General features: G+C 47.0%; 1 protein-coding gene and 1 pseudogene across 10 annotated transcripts in view; both read right to left on the reverse strand.

The window, feature by feature from the left end:
• FNBP1 (formin binding protein 1) overlaps positions 1 to 13,100 on the reverse strand; it is a 143,084-nt gene that overhangs the window by 19,736 nt on the left and 110,248 nt on the right. For 4 of the 10 annotated variants that reach the window (XM_047831302.1, XM_047831300.1, XM_047831299.1 and 1 more), the window contains 3 exons: positions 8,508 to 8,705; positions 7,389 to 7,571; positions 1,398 to 1,412 (listed from right to left, as the gene is read on the reverse strand). In XM_047831302.1, coding sequence (XP_047687258.1) covers positions 1,398 to 1,412; positions 7,389 to 7,571; positions 8,508 to 8,705 — 396 coding nt within the window. The remainder of the gene's footprint in view (positions 1 to 1,397; positions 1,413 to 7,388; positions 7,572 to 8,507; positions 8,706 to 13,100) is intronic. The other 6 variants (XM_047831306.1, XM_047831305.1, XM_047831304.1 and 3 more) reach the window with 3 other exon arrangements.
• Positions 5,777 to 5,874, reverse strand: LOC125151022 (uncharacterized; annotated as a pseudogene).

Here is a 13,100-nt window from a genome sequence, read left to right on the forward strand (position 1 = left end):
ACTTTAATTAGGGACTCGTCTTGGATTTTGAGTTTAAGAAATGTTCAATTTAATAAAATATTCATTTCCTTCCTTCCTTCCTTCCTTCCTTCCTTCCTTCCTTCCTTCCCTCTTCTGGTTTTGGCGTTAGGGTAATGCTGGCCCCAGAGAATGAGTTAGGAAGTATTTCCTCTGCTTCGATCTTCTGAAAGAAATTACAGAGAACTGATAGAGTTTCTTCCCGAAATATTTGGTAGAATTCACCAGTGAGTCCATTTGGGCTTAATTCTTGATAAATGAATGCTAGGATCAAATAAATGTGTGTGTGCGCACATGCGTGTGTTAAAGTACGCTCCACGCCCAACGTGGAGCTTGAACTCATGACTCTGAGATCAAGAGTCACATGCTCTATGGACTGAGCCAGCCAGGCACCCCTAAAATATTCATTTTATTTAGGGTTGAGTTGGTTGCCAAATACTGAGTCAGGTGGAAAAAATTCTGTATATGCGCACATATACATATACATGCACGCGTACAAATGTGTACATCAGGATAACCAGAAACTCTCATCCTGCATTATCAACAGAATTGCATAAAGTGCTGACTTCATCCCTGGTTGAATTGTTGCAATTTATCATGGTCCATAATTTTAGGAAATTCTCAGCTGTGCCGTTGAGACTACTATGTAAGTTACACGTATCTGAAGTACAGTTAAGGGTTATAGAGTTAAGAGTTTCTTTTAAGAAATTTAATAATGATTAGTCTGTTTGCTAGGGCTATATGCAAGTAGGTAGGAACAACACAGAACACTAAGCACATTATTTTAGAAAGGCTTAGGAGGCTCCTTCCGGTGTCTGTAAAGTCACCTTGTGATTTCTTAAATCAGCTATGCACAAGGCACCCACGTATTTATGTAGCAACTTTAAAGACTGCGTGGCTTGCGATTCTCGCAGGCTGACTCGGACCTGAGTTGGAGACCGGCACCATCCCTGCACGTGTCCTTCAGGCTCCCCACATCTTCCATCTGCTTCTGGGGTCCCCAGGGAGGAGCACCCTCCAGCTGCGGAATTTACCTTGACTCCAAATGATCCCATGAGCCATCCCCCCCCCCCCGGATATTGAGTATTTCTATTTATGCTCGCACTTAAATAAAGCTTATGAATATTTGCCATCCTCTTAAGGCCCCGATAAGAAAGAAAACCAAATCAGGAGTTAAGCGTTAATTTTCTTAGCAACTTGAAAAGATTAAGATCGCCCCTATTAGATTTTGGACCTTTGTCTTGCAAAGGTCTGATGAAAAAACACCAGCAAAAGCACACGCAAAGGAAACACACACCAAAAAAAAAAAAAAAAAAAAAAAAAAAAAAAAAAAAAAAAGCTGATTAGATTCAGGACATGCATAGAATAATTGTGCTTACCAGCTTGAGAGAAAGCTTCATGTAAAAATTGAAGAGGTAACGGGAAAAAAAGAGAGAGAGACAACACATCAGAAGAAGAGGAACTCGACCAGTTCCACCGTATTAACATAGCACATAAATTCACCTGTCGCTTGTGCAAATGGCTTGCAGCGGATCTGTGCAAACGTTCACAAGAGGGGCCGGCCCCTGCCAAAAACCTTCTTTTAGCTGCCACGTTGCCAGAGCAAAGAATAAAGACAGAAAAGGAGAGTTTCTGTTCACAGTTCTGTATCGGTCACATCAGCCTGGAGATGAGCGAAATTACGTTTGCAGTGGGTAACACATGCGGATAATAAAAGCCAAGAATAATCAGGTAGGCTTTTGTTCACCAAATTTCACATGGAATGTTTTACGCACAGCGGGGGTCTGGAGAGCAAGGACTTCCATAAGGTACAAGTAATCTATCCTAAGGAACTCTAATCACTGGCATTTCTTAGAGGCACCCACTCTCGAGTGGGTGAATGGGGGACCAGGGACCGGAAGTTGCTTGAGGAAACCATCCACAGGAGCCAGAAAGCCTCTCTGCACCAGGCTGGAGGCAGGACGTTGCTCTCTCCCACCTGAGCACCGCTCACCACCTCCTGCACCGTGGAAGGTGTATTCAGAGGCTCTCCATCCACTCTGAGCCCTACCCCCGGGGGTTACATAGCACTTGGGGAATTAACAGCAGCAGCCTTCTCAACTACCGAGGGACACTTACTCCTTGCTGTGGATTTCCTGGGAATTATCAGGACACAGCAGGTGCAATTCTGCTGGGCCTGCAGATTAGCAAAGGTATAGTGATTCCTCGACACAAAACAGATGACGAGGCATCTCCGAATTAGCAAACGAAACATTCGGTTCTTCGTTAACAGGGGGGACATGCTCTACGGCTATAAAGCAGTGTTTTGAGGGCGCAGTGCCTTTTTGCTTAGCTGTCGTCAATCCTAAAAGTTCCGGCAGCTGTAGTAGGATCAAAAATATGTTGGGGACAAAGCACCGAAGAAAGGGCCCTTTGATTTTAAGTGGCGAGTGGGGAGGGTGTTAAAATTCCTTAGCCAGATTTAAAAAATCTTATTCTTAAGATTAACTCAAAATGGACGCTTCTTTTTAAATAGGCAGGAAGCTTTTAAAGACATTGCCCTTATGGGGGAAAAAGAAAGACTTTGAAGGAAAGAAGTGGTCGGACAAAACTTTTGGGAGAACACGGTACACACAGGCACACTCGCGACTGTCTTGTGCGCCCCTCCTGTGAGCTTTAGCACAGATCAGTTTGTCACGACTTGGGTTCTTTACAGACAACACCGGGTGCACAGCAGAAAACTTTGCGAATATCTTCCCTAGAAAGCACACTACCACCTACAGATGTCTCCTCACACGTTATCGTCTTCAATGCTGCTAATTCAAAGAACTGGCATTTGAACTTCATACATTACCTGCTCTCTATTCGGCTACTTCGGTCACTTATATATGTATGCTAGTTATGTATTCTTCCTTAAGCATCCCGAAAAGAAGAATTCTAACATCAAACCTCATGGCAGGGGAATATCACCACTTCTTCAGAATGAAAACGAATCATGAGGACTGGAAACAAATCCGAGCACCAATAGGAAAATACCGAGTTTTCAAGACAAAATTCGATTTTCCGAAGTGGACAGTGATGGGTAATCTACATAAAGCACCAGCACGGTGCCACGTATTCTTGTAACGATTATTATAAACTGGTTTTCGGTCGTGAGTTGTAAGCCAGCCAGTTAGATCATTTAACATTAGAAACCGAATCATTTAAGAGAATCGTTTTCAAAGACGGCATTAAGTGCGCTGCGAGACACCCGGGGAACTAAGCAGCTGTCAGTTTCAGGCAACAAGTATGGAGCCTTGGAAGCCACACGTGTCAATAACACATGAGGGAACACAGAGCCAGCGGGTCCATGTGTTATTCTGCAGCCGCAGGTACTAACCTCAAGTACGAAGAAAGGGGACGGTGAAAATAAATACACGAGTAAACGTGTTTAAGGTCCATGGAAAGTCACGGTACTACTCTATGACCTTGCTCGTTGCTTCAGTGGTCGTTCTGGCTCTCCAAGCTTTATGGCATAACCCCCTTACGGATCCACCTGTTTCCGACCGGATCGTGAGCCCTCTTGCTACGCAACTGCCGTCCGTTAAGAGTGTCCTTCTCCCGGGACCACGCTCTGTGGCTGCGCTTATGGGTGAGACTCTGCCGTAAAGGCGCATACCCAGGGACATCGTCTCAGACGGCCGAGCTCAGCTCACTGGCATTTTTAGGCAGTTTGGTGGTTATTGGGAAGTTGGGTTCTCTTCCCCCCTCCCGCCCCAAGCTTTCCGGATGAAGGAGCTTGGGATTGCATTTATACTGAGAATTAGGCTTTTTCTGTGTCCAGGTCCGCCAGTGGAGAATTTCATTGCTGGGTCCCCAGTCTTGGTGCTGTCATAGGGGTTAGTGCCTGTGCTGTGACTGTATGACCTGGCCGACACATGGAAACTTACAACATAGTCCCTAGCTTCAAAAGCATACGTGGGCTTCCCTATCGTCCTCTTCATGAGTTCTTTGTGAAAACAGAAAGACTGAGTCTGCCAATAATCAGCAAGAGAACAAGATAAAATAAATAAAAAATTACAGTAACCATAAAACCGCAACATCCGACAAACGGCTGGTAAGGACTTTCCAAATCTTTTCATCCACTTTGAGGGGATTTTTCCATGCAACGAGCTCTCAAGCGTGGGGGAAAATATGTCCACGTTTTAGATTTAGAAGGCCCTTGCCCAGCCCAGGAAAAGAAATCTTAATTTAAGGCAATAAAATTACATCTGTAAATGGCAAACCGAGACCATACTTTCTAGTTTCATTTTTCTTACGGAAAGATGAAAACGTGGCTAATCATGCTCAGGTGACCTGCTGTAGAAATGTTCAGTGAAACAGAATTTTCTTGCAGATGCCAACGGCTTCCAACACCCTTCCCTGGTAGGGGTGCTTTACATCCAATTTGTTAAAAAATAATACATTAAAAAAAATAAAATGAAATTTGTTTCCCCAAACTTCAGATTGCTTTTTATTTTTGAACTTCCTAATCGTACTCCGGTCATGAGTTTCCTTTTTCTTTTTCTTTCCTTTTTGTTGACTGCTACTTCCTGAAGGAAGGGTCATCAAATGTGACCTTTGCTAAGAGCAGACTGACCAAAAGTTGAGGGAGGCAGAAATATGTTCCTATTTCCTTACTGATGTTTCCAGTCTGTATATGTGTGAGTTCACTCTCAGAAAAGCACACTCACTATTGAGGAGAAATTTTGTTAACCCTGTTTTTGCTGAGCACAGGTTTAAAGAGTAAGAAAGAAACTTCATTTTGCTGACCATTTTTTTTTTTTTTAAAAAGGGATTTTCCTTTAAATCCTCATAATAGCTGGTTTCTCATTTCACTGTGTTGAGTGTTAAATCTTTCCTAGCCATCTTTCCCGTACGCTTATTGATTACTGACGTTCTTTGGTCTTTTCCGAAACATTCAGAGAACAGCATGAGACACAGATTCAGAAACCATTTGCAACCGACAGGCTGTGTGGTGTTGACAGAATGGAAGAGACACAAACAAATGGGAAACAATCACGGATATTCAACATACTCCATTAGGAGACTCCAAAAGACCGTGCAGAGGGGTTTATTGGAAATATAATAAAGGAGTGCTCTGTAAAGGTTTTGGAAGTGGCCGAGGTGGCTTAACAGACTTACAGTTGATGTAAAACTTTATGCAGTCGAGCAAAAACACCCTGGCCAGATGTTGGAAATTCTTCCAGGAGTAAAAGCGGGATGAACGGGAGTGTTCAAAGCCAGCCTGATCGAGCCAGGGATTGAGAGCTCCTTATAGAGCTCAACGCGATCTGTCATCTACTTGTGATGCTCTATACTCTGCCTCCTAACAACGGCTCTCCTGAAGTCTTGCGGAAGTCAAATCTCTAATTCTTAACCTGACACGCTGGGTAACCTTAAAACAGAACAATCCCACCAACAATACAGATTCTTTGCATGCAACACTGGGATTCCCCGATGAAAGAAACTCTGCATACAAAGAAATAGGGGGGTTGTCCCTTGTTCTGTTTACTTATTTATTTTTAAAACATGGGACGCGCCGGGGCGCCTGGGTGGCTCAGTCGGTTAAGCGTCCGACTTCGGCTCAGGTCCTGATCTCGCAGTTGTGAGTTCGAGCCCCGCGTCGGGCTCCGCGCTGACGGCTCGGAGCCTGGAGCCTCCTTTGGATTCTGCGTCTCCCTCTCTCTCTGCCCCTCCCTCGCTCGTGTACTCACACTCGCTCTCTCTCTCTCTCTCAAAAATAAATAAATAAACATTTAGAAAAATGGAACGTTTCATGATTCTGTGTGTCACTCTCACATAGGGACCACGCTAATCCCCTCTGTATCGTTCCAATTTTAGCAGATGGGCTGTCCCTTGTTTTAAAAGGCAACAACTTAGTTGGCTGTTATTGACTCACACTCCTTTTTTACCCAAAGGAGGGGAAGAGTAACAATCACGTCGGTACAAGAACAACATCCCCCTGCCACCGGACGGCGATCCCCGAAGGTCAGGACAAAAGACCTTTACTGGATACGCCATCGCGCTATGTGTCTGTTTGCTCTTCATCGCCACGCTTCACTCGTTACTCGTCATGAAGAGTATCGGGGGCGTGGCTTAGAGGCCACTGATCGGTTAGATTTATTTGGGAGGCTACGGCTGACTCCATCTATTCCAATCTTTTCCCGTAAACCACACTGGTATCTACTTTTGGTTCCTGGATCAATTCCACAAGACCCCGTGCGTGAAGCCAGGCAACGGTAATCGGCGTGGCAAACTGGAGTATAAATGACCGCCCCTGGCGGGTTGACCGCGTGGTACCAGATTCTCCCTGAATGTGGATGTCGCAAAACCTCGGCATATGACGAGCGGGCTCTCTGGCTTTCATTCTGGCTCGCCGTCTTCCTAAGTTCATCTTTTTTTATGCCTTAGTTTTCTTGCCAGTAAGATAAGGAAACCTCGGTACCTAGGTTCGGAGGGCGGCTGAAGGAAAAGTAAATGAGTACACAGAACAGGGTCTGGTACATCACAAGCGCTCGATAAACGTCAGCGGCTTCTTACTTTCACCCTTTAAAGACAAATACTGCGTTCGGCCTCTTCCGGTCAACAGGTATTTTATCAGTCTTGTAAGTTCAGCCAAACAGCTAAAGAAACCACTGTAGGGGCGCCTGGGTGGCTCAGTCGGTTGAGCGTCCGACTTCGGCTCAGGTCACGGTCTCGCGGTCCGTGAGTTCGAGCCCCGCGTCGGGCTCTGGGCTGACGGCTCAGAGCCTGGAGCCTGCTTCCGATTCTGTGTCTCCCTCTCTCTCTCTGACCCTCCCCCGTTCATGCTCTGTCTCTCTCGGTCTCAAAAATAAATAAATGTTAAAAAAAATAAAAAAATAAAAAAAAAAGAAACCACTGTAAACTCATGGCATCTCCGCCCTCCGAACCCTGAGGCTCAGCCCAGAGAGAAGTGCCTCGGCGACACTCAGGTGGTTTTGGGAATTAACAAGCAAGTATTTTCTGAGCGTACAGTGACTTCCAATTCCTCATCTCGTCCGCCACTGGCTTCAGAGAGCGAACCGGAGTTTTCCTTTTTTGGTAAAATATTAATGACTTAGATGTTTTCAAAGGGAAGTGGAGAAAAGTCCTTCCGAAACGCGCCAAGGGCGCACAGAACCCCGGGCTGGCTGGCTTTCCCTTCTTCTTTCCGTCCATTCTGCTTCCTCCTTCCTCCTCCCCTCTTTCTATCGTTGTTCTTCTGTCTAGCTATGAGGAATCACAGGCCCTTACGGTTTCACGTTATGGGCACACACAACGGGTTCAACTCACAAACGAGATAAAGTGACGCAGAGCCAAACACGCAACCCAAGCGCACGAGAGAGACAGCATTCCGGAGCGGAACTTACCCCACGCTTTAGGCTCCTGAAGCAGTGGATTTTGGGTTTGGAGGTCATGAACTCGTTGAAGCGATGGGAGAGGGGTTCCTTTTGCTGCTTGGGAGACTGGGGGCCGTTGGGAACAGCAGTGGGTAAGGCAGAGGCAGGGGGAGGAGGGGGAGGCTGATGGGGGGATGTTAAAAGGGACATAAGCTACATGTGAGAGACGGAGCAGTGACAGAGTAAAATCAGAAACAAGAAGATAAGACACAAAACAAAAATAAGCATCAAATCATATTGGAAATCCAAAGCAAGTACAACGCAAAACGATCGACTATCCCGGCCATGGTCCAAAAGAAAACACTGGGGCGTGGGACGAAAGGGGAAGTTTTTAGTAAGTAGAAGCCACGAAAGAAGACCAAGGGATATCTGACCAGCAGCTCATGCAGACTTTCCACATGCAAACTAGGGCTTCTGGTTAGTTACGCCAAACCCGTTAGAGCCAGAAGGGCCAAGACTTCTAACCCGCCTACGCTAACAGAGCTGAGCTTGGGGGGAGAAAATGAAGGACCCGACAGCCTCTGCGAAGCACATAGCAAGTTATCCTGAGGCAAAAGCAGTCACGCGGCCTTGACCACAGCCGACGCCCAGGTTAGAGCGGCCATGCGCCTGCGCATCACACTATCAAAAGAAAACGAAAAAAATGGTCATGGGCGCACACAGGTTAACACGAGTTCAACACCGAGTTATTAACCCATGGAAGCGATTCCAATGAGATCTGCTGATAAATCGTTATCGGAATTCTGCGCGGTAACCCCTCTCCCAGCCGAGGCGACCGGGCGTCTGGGAGACTTAGCAGTGAAAGGCATGATGGGAAATGGCCGAGAGGTCAGTAGAGGTCAGGGTTAGCGTGGGCGACACGGTACAAAGTGGTAATGCATCGGAAGTCAGACAAATGGCCATGGCAAAGGTTCCACCACCAAAGAGAAATGATGGTTCAAAATAAAACAGCTCACTAGCTTTTCTTCCTGTGCATTCTGCGTTCTGTCTAAAATTCTTTGCTTGTTTGTTTTTAAAGGCTTAACAGAGAGAGTCAAAAATCGCCACACTTTATAAAACTCCTTTCACACCGGGTCCAACCGTCAGTACCTTATTTTTTTTGATGAAGGGCCACAACTTTCCTTTGGATTTGCCACCAAATTTCAGCTCCGGTTTGCCTTCTCCTCTGGAATTCGAGAGGCTGTTATCTGACACAGTGCGCTTCATCGGCTGAGTGTAATCCTCAAATTCAATGTCCCCGGGAGGCTCAAAGCCGGACTTGTAAGCTTCTATGACCAGCTGCGAATCCTGAAGTGACACCCACCAAACAGGAATGCATTTAAATACGTGCGAATACCTTTTACACAATGAATTATGATCATACAGCTGACCGTGTAAAGAATTTTGTCCAAATAAGGACTCACAGAATTGTATCTATATTGGTTAATAACAGATTTTTTTTCTAGTCAAACATATATATTTTTTTCTTTTTCTCTTGTTAAAAGTTTGTTTAAATCTTTATCTTTGAGAGAGAGACAGAGAGCAAGCAGGGGAGGAAGAGAGAGAGAGAGAGCCTGAAGCAGGCTTCAGGCTCCAGGATGTTAGCCCAGAGCCCGACGCAGGGCTCGAACTCACAAACCGTGAGATCATGACCTGAGCTGAAATCAAGAGTCGGGCACTTGACCGACTGAGCCTCCCAGGCGACCCTCCAGAAATATTTTTATAACTAGAAAGACTTAGTGCCATTTGTAAAGGTATGTGTCTAATGGAGATGGGAGAATACTTTTAAGAACCACCTGTCCACATATGGAGAAACAAATACTAAGGAAGAATGACTTTGCTAAAAGCAGGCGGAAAAAAATGAACGGCTGTTACGCAATTCCCTTGAAAACTACAGTAATACAAAAGTCTGGTTCTCACCAGAAATTCCTAAGGTAATTTAGCACCCCCCCAAAGTCAAAGCCAAGAGGAGATAATCGCTCTCATTTCTTTGGTTCATTGTGGTTCAGGGGTTTTAATTCATCGCATGATTTTTCCTTATGTATGCATTTGTTCACAGTCCCAAAGGCAAGCTCCCTTCTGTTTTTCCTCTACTGTATCCCCAGAACCTGGATGGTGCCTGGGGAGAACCGTGGGCAACAAATGTTTGCTGAATAAATCAATGAACTCTACGGCGTGCACGCTGCTAGGAACTCTGGGTGCCTCACCTTCTCAGGGTCAGAGAGCGCAGACAAACGTGTGAGGCAATCACAGCCATAATGTCATAGAAAGATAGATGTATACATAAAATATCACAGGGGCGCCTGAGTGGCTCAGTCGGGTAAGTGTCTGACTTCAACTCAGGTCACGACCTCACGGTTCATGAGTTCGAGTCCCACGTCGGGCTCTGTGCTGACGGCTCAGAGCCCGGAGGCTGCTTCGGATTCTTGTCTCCCTCTCTCTCGGCCCTGCCCGCACTCACACAGTCTCGCGCTCTCTCAAAAACAGATAAGCATTTAAAAAGTTAAAGAAAGTAACTATAGAGAAGGCCATCTAGAAAGATCTCAGTTCTTTTCTTTTCTTTTATTTATTTTGAGAGAAAGAGAACGAGGGACAGGCGCAGAGAGAGAGCGCGCGAGAGAGAATCCCAAGCAGGCACCACCCAGTACAGGGCTTGAACCCTCGAACCGCGAGAACATGACCTGAGCCAGAGTCAGACGCTTAACTGACTGAGCCGCCCAGGTGCCCCTGGGAAGATCTCAATTCTCTTTTTTGTTTGTTTTTATTATTTTAAAATTTTGTTTTCATGTTTATTTTTGAGAGAGGGAGAGACGGAGAGAGAGACAGAGCACGAGCGGGGGAGGGGCAGAGAGAGAGGGAGACCCAGAACCCAAAGCAGGCTCCAGGCTCCGAGCTGTCCGCACAGAGCCCGACGCGGGGCTCGAACTCACAGATCACAAGATCATGACCTGAGTGGAAGTCAGACGCTTAACTGACTGAGCCACCCGGGCACCCCAAGATCTCAATTCTTAATACAAGCCCACATTTTAGCAACTATTTTAGCTACTACCTACTTTGTAGATGGGCCATAGACTGCGGATTATCTCCTTTGTTTTTCTTTTAATTTTCTTTAAATGTGTATTTATTTTTGAGAGAAAGGGAGAGAGAGAGAGAGAGAGAGAGAGAGAGAGAGAACGAGTGGGGAGGGGTAAAGAGAGGAAGACACAGAATCTGAAGCAGGCTCTAGGCTCTCAGCTGTCAGCACAGAGCCCAACGTGGGGCTCAAACCCGTGAACCATGAGATCATGACCTGACCCAAAGTCGGACACCTAACCGACTGAGCCAGCCAGGCGCCCCAGACCACCTAACTTTTGACCTCTGAGATCTCTGAGACGTAGACAGGACAGGGCACCATTTTATGAAGACTCTTTAAAGGGATGGTGTGGGCCCTTCTCTATATTCTGCTTTCAGGAAGTCGAACGTGATGGCTGGAGCTCCGGAAGCCACGTTGAGTTTGAAGGTCACATTGTCAAAAGCTGTGAGCTAAGAGGAGCCCGGGTCCCTGAGGTCTTAGAGACATCTGTCCACGCCACGACTGGACCCTCTGCCTGCAGACATCCTTTACGTGACAGGGGAAACAATCCCCCTTGTGTAAGACACTACGCTTCTGGTCACACGCGGGGAGATGAACGCTAGCAGAGTCGGATCCACAAGCCCGGGTGTGCCAGTGAGCACGCCGCTGTGCTCTAGCGAAAACGTGGCCATGTGAAAATAAGTGGAGACCGACCTCACATAAATAAACCAGTGGGAACGCTTAAGTAATCGTGTGATTCTGACACTGCATTAAGGGGGAGAGGGGACATCCGGTTTGTTGGAGAGCTGGGGGCTTTAGGACCTCCTACCCCATTTAAATAAATAATCACCTCTTCCAAATCTTTGCTCAAACGTCACTCCTTGGTAGAATACCCGACAGGCACTTCTAACACCCTTTCCTACCTCATTTTCCCCCAAGTGCTCATTCTGGTATTTTATTTTATTGCATTTTATTTTAGAGAGCACACAAGCTGAGGAGAGGGGGACGGCGGGGGGAGAGAGACAGAGAGACAGAGAGAGGGAGAATCTTAAGCAGGCTCCGTGCACAGCGCAGAGCCTGACGCAGGGCTCGATCCGACGACCCTGGGATCATGATGTGAGCAGAAACCAAGAGTCGGATGCTCAAGTGACTGAGCCCCCCGGGGGCTCTGTGCTCATCCCGTTTTAACACTCGTTGACTTTGCTACGGTCCGTCTCCGACTTTAGAACTGTGCCCGGCACTTGCGAGCGAGTGGGCAGATCCAGACGTGTGCCAGGAACGGTGCTGGTTTTAGAAATAAAAACAACAAGGTGGTGGGCTTGAGGGAAAGAACATGGGCTTCGGAGGGTGTAACAGCGGCCAAACATGAACAGGCGGAGAGCGAGAGCGTGTGATAAAAGGAAAAAGGGCGACAGAAACAGCAAAGATCAAAGCAGCAGGACCACACGTGACTGTGCTAAGAGCCGAATCTGCCGAAGAAGATAAACTTGAAACACGCTGCGAGAACAGGGCAGGCGGAAAGCAATGTGCAAGGAGAGGTGATATACAGGGATTAAGGAATATCTCACGCTTGAATTCTCAAAAAAAAAAAAAAAAAAAAAAAAAGCAAATTGAAGCATTCATTCAAGGAACACCGAAGGTTGAGGGAGTAAGCCAGGCAGGTGACATTCCAGGCAGAGGAACAGCAAGGTAGGAGCATCCTTTTGAGCTCACGAGGAAGACCGCATTGGGGAGAACAGAGACTAGGCGACGTGGGACGGATAAATGGGGAGGGAGGGCGTTCCAGATGGTTCAGGGCGTCGAGGCCCCAGTGGCTTTGATTTTTTCCGGGAGACAGAAGCCCTGTGAGGGCCCTGAGCAGAGGAGACATGTGACCTGGCTTATTGTTAAAAAGAAAAAAAAAAAAAAAAAAAAAAAGAACCCTCTGGTCTCTGTGTTAAGAATGAACGGGGGTGGGGGACAAAGGTGGAAGACTAGTTAGAGGTCTCCTGCAGTCATCCGGGCTCGTCCTGCCCAATCCGAGGTGATGGAGATCTTGGATCAGGAGAGGTGGTGAGAAGGGTGCGGGTTCTGAAGGGAAAGCCAGCAGGATGGACTGATAAGTTGAAGCAGGTGTCAGAAGTGGGGGGGGGGGGGGCGGGCATCAAAGATGATTCCAAGATACACATCACTGGAAGGACAGAAATGCCGTAACGGAGGCAGTGCGGACCCCGGAAGGCGCGGGTGTGGCCAGACAGGTCTGGAGCTCCATTTTGGATACACTAAGCTTGAGGAACATACTGGACTTCCAAGAGGAGAAGCCACTGGGCAACTGAATGAATGAACCTGCGGTGGAGGGGAGAGTCCAGGCTGGGATCGTAACATGTGTGATTCATACTTGAGATGGGACTTAACACTCCAAGAGTCTACGGATTGCTCCAAGGAGTCAATGGGCAGAGTTCAGAGATCCGAGATCAAAGCCCGGGGGTACTTCCCCTTCAATGGTAAGAAGAAAGAAAAACACGAATAAGCAAAGGAGACTGAGGCAGTGAGGAAAACCCATCACGTTATGGTTTCCTGGGAATCACGTAAAGGAAGAGTAAGTGGGGGGGGGGGGGGCCAAGTGGGCGCCGGTGCTCCTAATACTTCAAGGACTTGAATAAGAACTTGAA

Source organism: Prionailurus viverrinus, chromosome D4, assembly GCF_022837055.1.
Source record: "Prionailurus viverrinus isolate Anna chromosome D4, UM_Priviv_1.0, whole genome shotgun sequence".
NCBI classification, from domain to species: Eukaryota; Metazoa; Chordata; class Mammalia; order Carnivora; family Felidae; genus Prionailurus; species Prionailurus viverrinus.